The sequence below is a fragment of the Crocodylus porosus genome, unplaced genomic scaffold (assembly GCF_001723895.1).
Source record: "Crocodylus porosus isolate Cpor-Errol unplaced genomic scaffold, CroPor_comp1, whole genome shotgun sequence".
Lineage (NCBI taxonomy): Eukaryota > Metazoa > Chordata > Crocodylia > Crocodylidae > Crocodylus > Crocodylus porosus.
In genome coordinates this window covers 5,335,510-5,352,590 of record NW_017728929.1, presented here as the reverse complement: position 1 = coordinate 5,352,590, position 17,081 = coordinate 5,335,510, and the positions used below count along the sequence as shown (strand labels likewise).

The window sequence follows — 17,081 nt, the reverse complement described above, 5'->3', positions numbered from 1 at the left end:
CGTGGTCGGACCCAGAGGGATGTAATCGATGGCAGTCACTCATTGTGGTTCCCTGTGACCAGTGGGGTCCCTCAAGGCTCTGTCATAGTCAGGGCAGCTAGGGTCTGGAACCAACTTCCAAGAGAAGTGGTGCTGACTCCTACCTGGGGAGTCTTTAAGAGGAGGCTAGATGTACACCTTGCAGGGGTTGTTTGACCCCAGTTCTCTTTCCTGCCATGGCAGGGGGTCAGACTAGATGATATACTCAGGTCCCTTCCGACCCTAGAAACTATGAAACTACTCAGCTATGTAAGGCTAAGTATAGATGGTCCAAAAGCCCAAGGCTAAATCAGTTCAGTCTTTGCAGGTAACTCTAAACTGGAGAGATGAAACTGAGAAACAACTGGAAAGACATTCACTTTTGATTCAGAAAATGCAGTCACATACCTTCAGTGGATTGGGCCAGGAGGGGGAACGGGCAGTAGAGCACAGCTCTCTGGCATATAGACAATATGGGCTGTGTGTTCATTTCTTCTTCTTGCTGCCCTTGAGGTCGCTGGGATTTGCAGTCCAAAATTATAGCAGCAGGACTCTGCAGGGTTTCTCATCACTTCCCCTTCTTGCTTCCAGGTACATTTGGGATTTGTAGTCTACAGTCTCAACTGTAGCATTAAGTTTTTTAGCAGGGGAGGGCAGCTGTATACTTGGGGGAAGTTTTAACCCCTCTCCCTGGTTCTAGACCCCAGCTGAGGTTTGCCTGGCTGAGGGCAATCCCTGCCTTCCCTCTATCCCCCCACAACCCTTCTCTGCTGGAGCAGACAGCCCAGCCCAGCCCAGGGCTGAAAAGCATGTTGGAGGCTGTGATTTAACTTTAACCGGGAAGCGGTCTGGGACAGAAGCTTAATAAACCAGTTAGACCCTAATCAGTTAAATCTGATACCACATTCAACCAGGTTTATCTTAAACCAGTTTCAGCCATTTTGAAAACAGTTCATGTGCACTGAACTTCTGTTCTGTTACAGATTTAAACCAGTTTCTGATGACTTAAACCTGTTTATGTGTAACATCTCAGTTCCTAAGGCTAGGGACAGTTAAGTTGAGTTTGCAGACTGCTCCAGATGTCCATGATTTGGCAAATGTACTTGGGGCCCTGGGGTACTATGCTTCTGTTATATTCTGGGAAGTAAAACTGCTGATTATTAAGCTCTGCCATGGAAAGCAGAGTTGTAAATGCTGAGAAAGTTCCTCCGCATTTTAATGGAATAAGTGTTTATAATGTTTGGTGTTCAGGAGATTCAGCCTGCATTCTGATGGATGTTGGCACCTTGCTTCTCTGCTTCTTCCTTGGGATCCAGAAATGCAGAAGAGAAAATTTAATGCTTCAAAGTTCTTGATCTGGGAAGTGCAGAGACTGAACTGATATTTGATGGCTGAGGTAGAAATCCTTCTCCCCCTCCTGGTGACTTGAGCTAACTGTGCCTCTTTGTGTTGTATTCCTCTCTTCCGCAGACCTGTCTTTATGCAGTCCTTACAGGCTTGTGTGGATCTCTTGTATTGCTTTGGGGACTGCAAAAGCAGGGAGGCACTTTACTTGGGGCTGCAGCCTTATTTTTTAGGTGTTTTGCATGTAGTAGATAATTATATGGAAAGGATGGTCTGACAATGGTCCCCTCTTCTGTTTAGGATTAACCTTCTCATCTAAATTGGTTATTCCTTATTGCTGGCCTTTCCTGAGGCTGAGGCAACAGCTGCACCCGACAAATGAGACCCAAGAAGAACAAAACTTTGGCTGTTTGGTTTAGCTAGCGTGAAACAGTTTGCACCTTCCTGTATTACCAAACCTTGGTGGTTTTCTGAGTCTTTGGGAAAGTTTGCTTAGTACCACCGCAAGGGGGCAGGGGTGAGCAGGGCGACTGCCCTGGGTGCCAAAGTGAAGGGGCACCAAGAGGCTCCCCATGCTGGATGGAGCTGTGAGCAGCTTGTTTGGGAGTGTGTGGGGGCAGGGGAAGGGCAGTTCCCACCTGTGTGTGTGTTCCTGGGCAGGCATGGGGTGGCATGTGCCCCACAGATCTGTGCATGGGGTGAGGGTGGACTGCCACTGTGGGCTTTGCCCTGGGCAACAAACTTTATTGCTGTGGCACTGAGTTTGCCTGATATTAAAAGCTAAACTTTGGATTAGAATTTTGTTTGTAAAAGTTACTGTGTAATATAAAGTTTGTCAGAATATAAAGGAACAAAGGACAAATGTCACTGAGTTGGCCTTCTGATAGGGTAAGCATAGGCATATTTTCAATATGGAAGTCTTAGATTGAGTAAATTGGCCTTTCTCCAGTGGAATAAGTAGGTCAGCCTGAACTAGCTGAGGATCTGGCACTCTAATTTTAGAATGCAGCCATTACTGTAATGGCAGAGGTTTTGAAGGACCTCAAAGTATTTGTCATTGTACTTAAAAACAAAACAAAACAAATCAAAAACTGAACCAAAAAACCCATGAGTTGTCTGGTTGAATGGCCATGCAGGAAAGTGGGACATTTGTTTACCTTGTAAAGGAAATGTATATTTTATTTTGGTACATAGGACTTTATTCTGAAGGACCAGACTTTTCTGAGTGTTGGAAACATGCATATTTGATCAAACACTAATGCCACTGACATCAGTGGCAAAATTTAACTTGACTTCCACTTGATCAAAATTCAGCACGTGGGTCAAATTCTCAACTGGTAATAATTGGCACAGGTTTGGTGCTGTTTGTTGTTTTTTCCTGTACAGTTATGTTGATTTACATCAGTGGAGGATCTGGACTATAGGCCCTTCTAGTGTGTGCTTGCTTGGCACCTTGCAGAATTTGGGATTATGATGGGGATATTTTAAACTAACAGGTGCCCAGGCATTAACTATTATTACACTTACAGAATAGTTTCCAATAGGAGCCATTGTTCTCAGATAAGTTTTAGAAAATAAACAGTTCAGTCAGAAATGTCCCATAATGGGTCTGTGCTTGCATGTGACTTTTCTCATTTAAGTTTAAAAAAAATCATTTCCATTTTTTTTTTCCATCTCAATGAGGGGGAGAGATACTTTCCCCTTAAAGAACTGCAGTTAGGAGGGGTTTTTTGAACTACATTCTAGCGAAAACAGCTGTAGATGGAAATTTGAAACACAGCGTATGCTCAATCCCCAAGGCTTAGCCAGCCTGTTTGGATTTGAAATAAAAAATTAGCTTGTTTCAGGAAGACTACAGCCCTTTAAAAATTGTAGCCTGAGCATGTACAGTCAAATGTTCTGTTCCGTTAGTAAGTGTATGCCTCAGGAAGAGAGCTCTGGGCAGCAAAGCCTTATGAAGCATGCACACTTTCCATTTACTGTGGTAGATTTCAAGGCTGGCTCAGCACTTTTGCCTCTACTGTCTGTTTGCTGTAGAGGCTGAGACAGAAAGAGGCATTTGATCAACTTGCTGCACAGCAGAATTGTCATGGTGGTTGGCATGGACAATAGTTTTCTGTAAGGTGCATGCTATTTTTATCCCTCCCCCCTCCCCATCTGAAATGAATCAAGCGTGTGAATGTTAAAATGTGAGATGGGATCCGATGAGTAATCAGGTCTGTCAGTTTGTTCGTTAAATGCAATGAGCAGTCCCTTACCGTTAGTTAGGTGCTCAGTTCCCAGAGGTGATTACAAGATTCCCAGGTGCTCAAAGGCCTTATGAGTCCAGCTCTGCCCCCAATCTGACAGTCTGACAGTGGGTGCTCTGGTTCTGGGTAAACTCAGATATTGGTGGATAGGGAATGTGCAAAGTCTGTGAACATTGTCATGCTGAAATTAAAAAATGTCTTTTCAAGTAATGTTTCACAATGGTTCCTTCAGCTATAGTGGGGTCTGTGCTGTGCCTTGGCATCATGATTGACTGAAGTTTTTCCATTATAGCCTGTTACACATTCCTGTTTGCCGTTCTTTAGAGCTGACAGATCCTCAGTGCAGGTGTATAGAGAGTCGCAAGGTTTGCAGTGATGTAAAAACATGGTACGGTAAACAAGGTACAAATATGGGAGTGTGTGTGTGTGTGTGTGTGTGTGTGTGTGTGTGTGTGTGTATTTACAATATGCAGTGCCCAGAGAAAACATAATGGGGTCTAATCACTGAAGCAAAACTATTGATCTGTGGTGGTGTTTATGAAGCTCTGGAAGGAGTTTTTCATAAAAGAAGTTTAGCCATCTCGGTTGAGGCCCTTATCAGGCCCTTATCAAAAAAAACAGAAAAAAAAGATTGCTGTGCTTAGTTCAGTTGCGCTGCACACTTAGCTGCTATCAATCTGATATATATTCCAGAGCCTGTATCTCAGCAATGTTAATGCAGTGTGCCACTCAATCACCATATAGTGCTATTGTTTTTGTCCACCCCTGCTCCTTATTCGTGGAGACCTGTGTTTTACGTTAAGATGTAATAGGATGAATTTATTATGTGCTTTCCAGAGTTATTAAAGACTTCAAGATAGTACTAATCATCTCTAATTAATCTCAGCACCCAGGAATGTAGAGTACAAAAAGCTTATATTGGATTTCTATAATTATGTTAAAGGTTCTACCCCAAGGCTAATACTGAATAGAACAAAACTGCATAGCTCACTGTATGATGATAATACTGACTTAAAAGTATCATTAAGAGAGTAAAGTTCACTTTTCATTGATCTTTTAATACTCTGTTTTACTTCAGGTCCCTTAACTTTTAGGGGCTTTGTGCTGTTTCTATTTAGGAATGCCCTTTTATATCCTTTGGCTCTGGATCAGCCAACATAATCTTCAGCCTCCTGTGGTATTCATCTGAGGAATTCATTGGGTGAGGAATTCCTTCAGTTGAGGCCCCAATAACTTTTCCTTACAGCTTTCTTAAGGAGATACAGATGCTTGCAGGGAATTGCTTTGGTTCAAATCTTCCAGCTCTTTCCAGGGGGAGGCAAAGTGCAAGAACGATAGCTATGTCCCTTTTTTGTTATGTAAGATTGTAACCCAGCTGGCATAGGGGCTTAGAATCCCAAACCACTGAGGAGCTAAACTTTGTAAGAGATCTTGGAGTAGAAGTTATCAAAATCTTTGTATGGTGGTTGTATAGGAGCGAAGGGGATGGTTTAATGGCAGTTTGCAATGGAGGATACCGAGCAGAATTTTCAGAAGTCTACTTCCTATTTTTAAAAGCGACAAGTCGCATACGAATCTAAGCTCCATTGGCTTTCAGTGAGACTTGGTATCTTGTACAAGCCTGGATAAGAAACAGGTTTTTCTGTCCCACAAGAATTTTTGAGATTTCCAGATATATTTTTATGTCCCATAGCAAGAGGAGGAGTAGAAACCTGGAAGCTTTTACGAAATAGCAACCCCAAATTATTATTTCAATCAAAAAGTTTCATTTTGATTTTAAATTTTTAAATATAAAATAAAATTCAAAGCAAAGTAATTTGGAACTGAAAAACTAAACATTTCATGGTGAAACGGGAATCGTCAACATATTTAAAGCCTCCTTCAATTTCTTTCTTTTTTTGAATCAGGAGAGTCATCAGACTGATTTTTTTTTTCCCTCAAGCATGCTTTGAGTTAGTGAGCTGTCCTCTTTTTAACACACTTCTTTCAGAACATTTCTAACCAACTCTACTCCCAGGTTGCTTAGGTACTTTGGAAAACGACACTAATTCTTCCTCAGACCAGCTTGCATTTGCCTAAGTGCCCAGCCAGTTTACATGGAGACTACCACTGTTCTGAGCATCAGTCGAAGGGTAAAAGCAATTTGTTTGTCTTTTCCAGAAGAAAGGTTTTACAGCATTGACTGAAGATGGGTTTACTGGATTTGCCTGTTTTCTGGGAGTGTTATGTTGGCATTACAGGGAGATATTGTCCTTTAAAATAACTTCTGAAAGCACTTATTTTAGCCAGATTTTCTTTTGGGAACTTAATTTTTCAATTTTTGATCTAGATGGAAGTTGAAGGCTTGAGAAATAGATTGCTTTTCTCTGTAAAATATATGTTTTTTCTCGTGGACTAGTATTTTCTTTCTTTGCTTAGGCTGTCTTGTTTTGCCTTTTTCTTCCAGATTAGCCCTTGCTTCTCTTAAAAATATTTTATGATTCATCAAAATAAGTTTATCTGTATCCTATAACTGCTCCTTTATTGACATTTATAGCAGCTGCTTATGCTATGAAGTGTTACCTTGGCGCATCCATCATGACTGCATAGTTCAGGTTCTAGAACTATGAATGCTAAATATGCATAAAATGGCATGAAAAGGAATTTTAAAAAGCATTAAAAATTATTACTTAGAAGAATCAACAATTTTTCTTTGATTCATTTTTTTAAAGAATTACTTTCTCATTTTCTCTGCAAGGTGGAAATTGAGCATGGCTTCAGTATTTGTATTTGAAGCATAAAGCGTCAGGAAAGTTTGACCCCAAAATAATACAACTTAATATTTATTTAAAATATTTATAATGCTCTTATTTAATCATAAAGCTCCTCAGTATAAGGTTGAGACTAAAAAGTTCTTTCACAGTAGCACTTATGGCCCCTGTGATTCAGGGGCGGGCAGTTATTTCGGACAGAGGGCTGCATCCTGAGTTTTGGCAAGCCATCGAGTGCCAGGGGCAGATAAAAAATTTAGAAAATTAATATTTAGGGCCTCGTGGGCCAGATAGTATGGCCTAGTGGGCTGCATCTAGCCCGCGGGCTGCATTTTGCCCACCTGTGCAATAACTCCTGCTTCAGCCATGTGGTTAAAATAGCATCCCTGTGCTCTCCCTCATGGCCAGTAGATTGCTGGGTTCTTGTCAGTGTGAATGTCTTGCTTCTAACTCCTGTGGGGATGCTGGTGGACTTCTACATAGAATAAGCCTTTGGAGATGGGTAGAGAAGTCCTTTCATTTTGTGGCCGAGTCCACTCTTTGGAAACAAAGTTTCATTCCAAATCAGACCAAAAGTCCAACATTTCTGAATCTACCAGGGAAGGGGAGGGAGCCACAGCAGTGAACCTTGAACGTCAAGCTGCCAAAGAGCCAGGTGGGTGAGCTGCCTGGTAACCACATGGCTTGCTGTGGACCTTGATCAGAATGGATTTATTTTTTAAACAAATCAGCACATTCCAGTAAAAATGACTGGGATGAATCCAGCAGAACAACTCCAATAAGGGTGATGCTTAAGGGAGGAGAGACTGTGCAGCAGTATGCGTAGATATAGGGTTTGTGCCTATACATGTCGGCGGTCTCCAGGACCCTGTAGGACTAAAGGGTCACAGCTGCTATGAGGTAAGATAGCCCCCAGCCTTTCACCTGCCCCCCTATCTGCCCTGCAGGTGCCACTGACTGCCATGCTAAGTAAACATGTAAAACCCTTACTTTGGTGGCAGGTGGAGCGATGGAGCTGCCTTCCTGCGTCAACCCCCCTGATTCCTTCCTCCACTCTGCTCAGCCAGACCCTGTAGCATCTGGGACTCGAGCCCCAGCTCCTGGCCATTGCTCCCTGGACTCTGGACACTTGGGCAGAGCCTGGAGCTGCCAGAAGAGCAGAGTAGCAGCTTCTGTTCCAGAATCTCTCTCCCCACTTCATAATCAGTGCCCAGGGCTTGTGCTCCCTTTTCCTACCCCTAGTTACACTTTTGGGTGGGAGAACTTGCCTGAGACTTGGAGAAACCTGGCTTCCTTTCTGTGCCCTGCCACAGACTACCTGAGTGAGCTCAGGCAGGTCACTTAATATTTCTTTGCCTCAGTTCCCCATCTGTAAAACAGGAATATTAGCACTCGGCAATGTCACCGGGTTATGGTGTGATAAAACTATGAGGTATTGAAGTTCTGTAGTAATGGCAGATTAATACCATAAATAAACAGATGGGCATCTAGTTGCACTGCCCAACCCCCTCACTGGAGAGCTAATTTTTCATGGGCAAAGTTAATTTAAACAGCAAACACTGTGCTTATGGACTGATGCTTTGCGTTGCCTCGTTTGCAATGGAAATTCCTTTGCCTCAAATGTAGTGGGTTCAAGTGATATACTAACAGTATTTGGCTCTTGATATTTAGTTTAAGTTACTTTTTATAGTTTTGATTTTGGATTTTTTTTTTAAATTTTATTTTTTTTTGTTTTACTGTTGGCGCTCATTACTACTTGTAACTTTTAGTCCTCTATTGTGGCATCAGCATTGACAGGTGCTGGCATAAATGACAAGACTTTGGCAGTGCCATAAAATAATATGGGTTTACATAATCCTATGAAATTATCTTTTTCTGCCTGATACTTACTTACAATATCATACGGTGCTGACTAGATTAGCAATATCATTCTGGATTCTGTTTGTTTGTTGTAGGATAGCCTCCCAGATTATTACTTTGACTGTCAACATTTTTTACTTGTATGATATTTTTCTCTAGAGGGTAGTTTTTAATTCTTCTGTGTTTTTTTGTTTTGCTTCCAAAAGACTCCGATTTACAGATCTGCCAACAGAGAGCACCTACCTGTTGCACTAAAAAGATGGAAGAAAGCTACCAGACAGCTGTTCGGAGAGAGAGGACTCAGAGTATCCAGGCATTGAACTTTGAACTGAAATACATGATTGTTGGTCATGTTACAGCTTTTCAAGGTAAGAATTTCATTAAACTTAATGACCACACAGAAGACCGTGTTAATACTCTTAGCATGCTTAAGAGATTCTACCCTAAAACAGTAGCAAGACTTCCTCATCAGGGTTTTTATGTTGCAGTGCATCATAGTTGCTTATTAATGGTTTGTTCCTCAGCTCTTCAAGGTCCTGACTAGGAAAATGCCTCTGTTCAGGGGAGCACTTCAGCATGGGTGTTGCATTAAGTATGTGCTTAAATGTGGTCCTAACTGGGCACGTGGACTTAATTATGGAATTAGAATCTAGACTCTGACTGGAGTTTCTGAAAGCACATATATTAGTTATTGTCAAACTACTGTTTCTACCTTTAAAATTCTCCTATTTGGTCATAATTTTTAAGGCAGAAAGTGTTAAAAATAAAAGCCTTTTTTGATTGATGTGATACAATAGATGTGGTGACTGATGCATCCCTGAAAAAGCACTCCTCCCTAACGCAATAAAATAGTTCTGTATCTAAACAGTCACTAGAAGCCTGACACTTTTTAAAGTTTATTATATAGTTAAATGTGAATACATGAGGGAATAGACACTTGAAAAGTCCTGAAGATAGTAAGACTTAGCTTACTTTAACAGGTAGATGGGGGGTTTTTTTGGGTGGTGTCTTGTGGTTATTGTGTTTAAGGAATTTCACAAAGTGTTCAGCACTTTGACTCTTGCTTAGAAGCAGTTCTCAAAGGCTTATTTTTAAGCATATAAGTGGACTTCTAGATGTTGGGACTGCTTGGTTGCTTGTAACAAAGTACAGATCAAAATTTAGGTGGGACTTGGTAATTAGAAAATTTTAGGGCAAATTCCTAAAGGACATCAAGGGAGAACTTGCTAAAAGAGAGACTAGGATTCACATGATTAGGGGAATCAGAATTGCCCTGTCAGGCTTGTAGATGTCTTGCAAAGATCATACTTTGGAATAAAAGGATAACTTCAAATAAATAAAAGTAGAAAAATAATTTAAATTTGACAGTAACAGTTGCTGAAGACTTTAAAAAAGGATACAGATAACATCTGAACATTTGGTTTTATGTTGCAGATGGGAAGGTCAGAGCAGTGTGTGAGGAATGGTATTTTGGTTTATTTCACAATTCGTCTTGGAAAATACTTCAGTATCCCACAAAGCTTTACAATGTGGTTGCAAGGCACTTTTGAGCAGCCCTGTGGGTAAAAAGGAACTACACTGGCGTTGTTGAATGCCAGGGAGTTATTCAAATGATCTTCCAGTATCGTGATAGTATAAAGATAAGGTCAAAACAGATTAACCCTGCCAGCCCTTTAAGTCAAGCCAGCAGCTTTATTGTTTGAGACTGATGAAGGTTTTTGATGAAGTGAAAAAAGTCATTAGACATTTCACATAGCTTAAATTTACAAGCATTTTCTAGACTATGTTACTTACTGAAATGTGTTGCAGGCAGCCTTCTGTGTTTTCTACCTAGGCGAGGTGAGAACTCTTGATGATATAACTTTTTTTTTCTTTTCTTGCTGTGGGAGCTGCTATTGTCCAAAGTGTCAGAGAAAAGCTGTGAGTTCTCATCTTATGCTGTCTAAGCCTTCTGTCTCTAAGAGTAGTGCGGTATAAGACATTTACCCAGCAAGAAGATCTTTGCATTGAATTAGCTGTGTTCCTTTTGTCCGTTTTGGTTTGCTGCTCTTTTGCATTATTATAAAGTGTTAGAGTCAAAAGCAGATTAGTTGATTTAAAGTCCCAAGAAAACTTATTTTAATGGGGGAAGGGTGGGGAGGGGTGGCTCAGGTTTTCTTTAGGCTTTGTCCTCATGAATGCAAGAAAGCGTCAATAAGTTCAGCTACAAAGTTGTCACTTTCCAATTTATTTCTGAGGGTGTCATCTATATTGTACAGTTTTCTCACAGTTTTCTTTATGTTCTTGGATACTTTAGCCTTTTTAGAAGGAAACTCAGTACTGGGGTCTTGTTTCTACCACAGGAAAATGTCTTTGTTTTTATACAGTCCTCCAAGTCAGAAATGTTGTATCATTCAACCTAGTTATATTAATTGCAAAATGAATATGGCTTTTAGGGTGGGATTTTCAGAAGGGTTCAGTATTGGCCTATATTGGCTCCTCTTGAAATCCATTGGACTTGCCTGTAATGATTTAGACAGGGATGATTTTACCCTGACCAAGTGGTTGGACTATCCTGAGGTCCTTTCTAGTCCTCCTTTTCTATGATTCTGTGGCTTCAGTGGCAGAGCAGTTAAGCCAGTACTGTGTGGTTTTTTAGCATTCCCACCATAGAAGGGTCTTTTCAGGACAAAATGATAAATGCATTTTAAAACATTCTTCTATTGGCATACCTTTTATTTTCCTTTGTGGAGGCCAAATTTCATTTACTTCAATGGTCTTTAATTTGGTTCTAAAACTGTTAATTGCAAAGCTCAAATACTTGATTAGAGGAGATTTTAATGTAGCTTGCAGCAGGTGATACAAAGAGGGTTCAACTTAGTACTCCCTTTTGAAAAGGATGTGAACCCCCAAAAGCTATAATTATTTGGATTTGGGAAGCTTCATGAATTTTTTAATTAAAACATCATTTTTTTTTAAAAAGGTAACCAGAGTTGATATTATACAATTTTCAGAGCTGCCAGACTCCTACAGAATGATTAGTGTGAGACTTCAATTAAACATATTGTATCTGTGGATGGGCTTGTTGTATTTGGATTTATGCCCATTTTGTGCATACGGACCGCTTTAGCACAACTGTTGAATCCTGCCTTTTCTCTCTTTTTAAATTTTTGCAATATTAGCAAACTGGTGCTAGTGCAAACACTTAAATCAAGTCTTCATGTTCTGATAATATTTTCAGCTCAAGTTCCTGTCACTTGTGTTGCTGGGTAATATCTGTGTTCAGTGGGAAAAGGTGCCACATAACACTGGCTGTGGTCCCTGTAGACTGTGTTCCAGGGAGCCCTGGGCAGGAGGGAGGAAGGGTTTCAGGTATGCAGGACTCCACTGGTCCCCTGTAGTAATAGAGGTTTTAATTTAGAGCGGTTGTTCCCCTCTTTTAAACTTGGCTGAGAATCACTGATTTAGAGATCCTACCCTGCTTAAACTACAGAAGTTGAGAACTGGGATACGGTGCCTCAGTTAAGGCACTTAGTCAGAAAAAGAGGTTGCCTACTGCTCCAAAATGAAGTTTATTTCTTCTCATTCCTGTATGCCTTATTTTACTGAACCTGGTGATCACTATACCCTGGAGCTTGATTGGCACCTGCAGCATTTGGGTTCAGCGCTGAGAGTCGAGGTTATCGGGGTCACGTTCTCTACACCTATGAACTTGTCTTTGTATGTTGACGTATTGAATGCAGTCAGGTTTTTTGTAGAGCTTTTGGGTACTTACAGATGTCAAACCCCTCCCCCCCCCAAAAAAACTGGTGCTTTAAGCTCAGCATGCCCCTGCACCGAGCACAGTGCATGCCCAAAAGAGATGTTGTGTTAGGTTGACCCGGCTCGCCCAATGTCTGTGTAGATCGGGCACTTCAGCAGGGCTTTTTGGGTTCAACCAGCTATTAGATAAAAGCACCAATTATTATTTCACACTTAGGTTCTAGTAGAGTCTAAAAGCCATAATCTTTATGCCAGAGACCATCCAGACATCTTGTTAATGGCAGTCCCTGCTCCAAATAGCTGCTAGTCTAAAAGCAAAATTTAGCAGGTGGATGGGACAAATAAGTAAGCCGTTATGTGAAATGGTAAGTAAATCTAATAGAATGTGTATAGTTCTTGTGGTGGTGAACCCAGCTCATTTTACCTTCCTACCCAGCCCCCATCAGGTTATGCTTTGCTGTATGGATGAGAAAAGGGGTCCCCACATGCACCCACCCCTTTTCTAGCTTATCCAGCTTCTTGGGCTGGGATGATCAACCAAGATTTCAACAAAATGGAATAGGATCCTTTTATTTTGATTCAATTTTGCAGTGAAATAGCCTTCTTTGAACTAAGTATCTCTTTCTCTAACCTTTGTGCTCGCAAGCAATCAGCTGGATTGTCCTTGGTTAGAGTTTAACAGATTAATTTCCTTGTGGTGATACTACACATTATTTGACACCTTTATTCCCCCCCACCCCCGCCCAGCCCCTAATTTTGCCCCTGAGGAGAGTTCCAAACAAGGCAACTTTAATTCATTTGTTCATGGATTAAAAGTGGCGCGAGTGTGCAGCCTGAAAGTTGCTGTCAGAAGAAGTATAAATACTCTCGACAGTAAAGCTTTGTTGTGTGTAGACAGCAAAGAGAAACCTGCCCTCTCTCCTCTGAATGGTTTCAATAGAGTGCTAACAGGTGCTCTGTATGAAACCACAGAAAGCTGGCTCTGCTCCTGTCATCTTAGGCTGAGGCTAATTTGAGGTAATGAGAATCCAGATGCTGGTAATTTATTCATTTTGAGGCTGATCTCTGCAGAGACAGGAAAAGGAACTTGGAAACCTATATGAAATTTTAGTCACAAAATTAGCAGGTATTTGAGATTTGTGGAAAATGCTTTGTTTGAGCTCAACTGTTTCCAACAAATTGGTTTCTTATTGGTGTATTTTTCTCATTGTATTTATTTTTCCCTGTAGGCAGGAGGAATCATTACTCAGGAGCCCTGAATGGAAAGCTACTGCATGAATAAAAGCATATTTTTCATAAAGAAATATTTTTATTGTGCAAGCTGCATCTTCAAAATTGCACTTGCTTAAACTTCTGTTAGCAGACCCAGTCTTTCTCACAGTGCACTGACCCACGTGGGACACACTGCTAGTGTCATTCTAAGGTGCTGCCACGACTTCATCTCCGAGGTGCTGGGAGGAACTGTGGTTACAGCTTGACATAGGGTAGCAACACAAGTTAAAGGGGCTCATTTACACTGTTCGGAGGCCAATGCCAGGTCTGCATACATGCTCACATTAGCTTCTTGCCCAATTAGCTTGTTTTCTAAACAGATAACAGGTGGGAGAAACATGGAGGAGCACAGAAGTTTTGTCCAAGGGACAGAACCCAGGACTCCTAGCCCAGTAGATAATGCTTGCCTCCCACTTCACATCCCCTCACAAGAATCAATTTGTTCTGCTCTTTCCTTGGTACAGGTGGTAAAATGATTAAAACATTCTTTAAATATGAAGCTGGCAGTTGAGCACCAATCTAAGTCAAATGAGTTGTTTTTAGTGGGCATTGGGTTGGATCTACATATTGCAGGTATCCACTGTAGCACAGCAATGGATATCCTAGGGAAGGAGTAAATTAGCTAACCAGCATAGTTAGCCTCACAACTGTCATTAAGTGAAATGCCTTCTACACTTTAACTTGCTAAATTGCAGGGTTATTGACATTATATTTTTGAGTTCAGTAAAATAGCAACTTGAAACGGGGGTGGCTGGTTAACAACGTTGATGGGCAATGAAATTTACAAAACAATAAAGACTTGGTTTGAGAAATTCATTCTGGTTTTAGTTAATTACTATATGAAATGTAGGCACTGTGCTGTGAATGGCTGCTGTCCAAAATCAATGAGTTTTTTTGTTTGTTTGTTTTTTAAGTTCCTGCCTGTGGTTTTCATTATTTACTGCTGGATCATAGAGCACTAGAAATGTTTTTTTCAAATAGTTTTTTGTAATCCCATAATACTTGGTCTTTTATTCAGACAAATTGTTGCATACCCCTTTCCACGTGTATAACCCTGCTAAGTAGAGTCGTGCACCCTACTGGCCTCAGAGCTGAAAGTTGGCCAAGGTGTATCATTTCGTTTTGGCACTTTGCACAAAGGGCTCCCTATAGTCAATGAGACTGGAGAGAGACTCTGTTTAAGTGTTTCTCTTCACCTCCTGCACATTATTCATTCCAATACCAGTGGGCCAAATGACCTCTGTTTTTTGCTATAAGCAACAAAAATTGTTTATGAAAAATTGGAATTCCCCTTTATTGTTGTTACATGTGTTGAGTATAGGCAGTCTTTTGTCTTCTTTCAGTGTCTGATATTTGTGTCTGTTGGGATGACTTTGTTCTCACTGATTTATGAGACAGGAGATATGAGATATGATATGTGTGTGTGTATATATGTATATGTGTATTTGCTTAAGGGTTTGAGATCCATCGTCTAGCTACTGCTGTTTACTTTAATACAATCCCTAACTGTTACACAGTGGCTTTTTTATCTATACATTTTGGAGTACTTGGTAAAGAAGGCTGGTATCCTTGTTCCCATTTTACAAATGGGAAAGTGAGATACAGATCTTCCTTCCCCAGCCATCTTCACTAAGGAAAGGGGAAGTGACTTGTCCTGGGTTACCCAGTAGGTCAGTAGCATAGCCAAGAACAGAACCCAGCTCTAATAAGTCTCAATACTGACCAGTGTAGTACAGTAGATGGGGCATATGCCTGGGAATCCCATGGGCAAGTCAAAGTGACTCCTATCCTTGTCTTGGTTATTTTGATTGGAAACTCTTTAGGCATACACTTTTCCTCTGTGTCTGTCCTAAGCAGTGTCTGGTGTAATGGGATTCTTGCATCATTTGAGGCAGGCAGCACTCATGTAATGGAATTGATGACTCTTTCTGACAGCCCCCTGAGGAGTTACTAGCTGCCCCCTGACATGGACAGAAAAGAGGAGAGGATGTGGCCATTTGCTCCTTTCATCCCCTGAAGTAGTTGTTGAGAAAATGAAGGAAGCACATTTCTACTTGTCTTGAGGAGGGTGGAGGGAAAAGATTGGGGGTAATGAATCTATCCTAACAAAGGTGGTTTTAGTCACCTGTCACAGAAATATCAATTAACTCATTGATATTGCTTGTGTGTATTGTGGTAGCACCCAAAGATTCATAAACCTACTGTGCTGGGTGCAGTTCAGAGAGGCTGTTCCCTGCAGAGATTGCAATATAATGTCAGAAAAGATGCGACATGACACACTGTAGGAAGGGAAGGATGACAAGCTGAGCACGGTAATCAGTGTCTGTTATTTCATAGGCATGTAACTTGCAGTTTACATGAAACCCCATCTTTGCAGAAGATAGTTTTATGGCCTTGCTACCTTTGTCTTTATTCTCTTCTGTCTCCCATGAGCAGTATGAACTCTTCTGTGCTGTTTTGCCCAAAAATGGACACAGTACTCCAGCTGTAGCCTGACCAAGGCCTCATAGAGGGAAAGTATCACCTCCCTAGACCTGTTTCTGATGCACCTACATATGTAAGAAAGGGTGTGGTTAGCTTTACTTGTTACCTCGTCACACTGGTGACTCATGTTCATTTTGGGGTCGACAGTTGTGCTACTTAGACTGGTACCTCCCAGGCTATAGGAGTGTTGATGATTCTTCCTCCCCAGGTGCAACACATGATACTTATCCTTGTTAAACTGCTCCTATTCTGTTCGGCCCATTTCCCCAGCCTGTCCAAATCAGCCTGGATTCACTCCCTGCTGTTTAGTTTGTGTACCTCCCCCCATAGTTTGGTATCATCAGTAAACTTGGACAGGGTGCTTTCTACTCCCTCATCTAAGTCACTAATGAAGATGTTGAATAGTATCAGTCCCAGGACAGAGCCTTGAGGGACTCCGCTGCCCACATTTCTCCAGGTAGAAACTGACCCGTCCACCACCACTCTCTGGGTGTGTCCCATAAGCCAATTTTCTGCCCACCAGGCTGTGTAATAATCTGCATTGCAACTGTTTAGTTTATTTCTAAGCATTGGGTGTGACACTGTGTCAAAGGCCTTTTAAAAATCTAAGTAAATAACATCTACCTCTATTCTTTCATCCAAGCATATTGTGACCTGTTCGTAAAATGAAACCAGGTTAGTCAGGCAGGATCTGCCTGCTATGAACCCATGCTGATTGCCCCTTAGCATCATTTTACCTGCTGGTCCCCCACAAATGTGATCCTTAACAATTTTCTCAAAGGTCTTGCCAAGGATAGAGGTGAGACTAGCTGCCCTATAGTTACCCAGTTCCTCCTTCCTCCCCTTCTTGAAAATAGGGACCACACTGGCCCTTTTCCAATCCTCTGGGACCTGTCCTGAGCACCACGAGCGCTCAAACAGTTGTGCCAGCGGCTCCGCTATGACTCCAGCTAATTCCCTAAGTACCCTAGGATGATGATCATCAGGGCCTGTTGACTTAAATACTTTCAACCCCTCCAGGTGCCCCTTTACTAGGTGAGCTCGAACAGTTGGTGGGTTGGTATCTATTTCGTGCTTACCTAAGGTCCCAATGGGAGGCATATTTGTATTTGTGTCCAGGAACGTGGATGGAAAGAAATCATTTAGAAGCTCCGCTTTGGCCATCCTATCTGTTACCAGCTGCCTTAGTTCATCCTGAAGGGGCCTTAAGTTACCCTGCACTTTCTTTTTGCTTTCTTTGTACTTAAAGAATGACTTTTTGTTATCCTTAACTTTTACTGCCAGCCTAAGCTCCATTTTCGCTTTGGCTTTCCTCACTGTTTCCCTGCAAGTTTGAGCCAAGTAGGTATATTCCTCCTTGGTA

General features: G+C 41.4%; 1 protein-coding gene across 1 annotated transcript in view; it reads left to right on the top strand.

Annotated features, from left to right (window-relative positions):
- The window catches only part of LOC109315373 (glypican-5-like), a 643,246-nt gene that overhangs the window by 33,975 nt on the left and 592,190 nt on the right, over positions 1 to 17,081 (top strand). Inside the window, exon 2 of the mRNA XM_019543047.1 lies at positions 8,428 to 8,589. Coding sequence (XP_019398592.1) covers positions 8,428 to 8,589 — 162 coding nt within the window. The remainder of the gene's footprint in view (positions 1 to 8,427; positions 8,590 to 17,081) is intronic.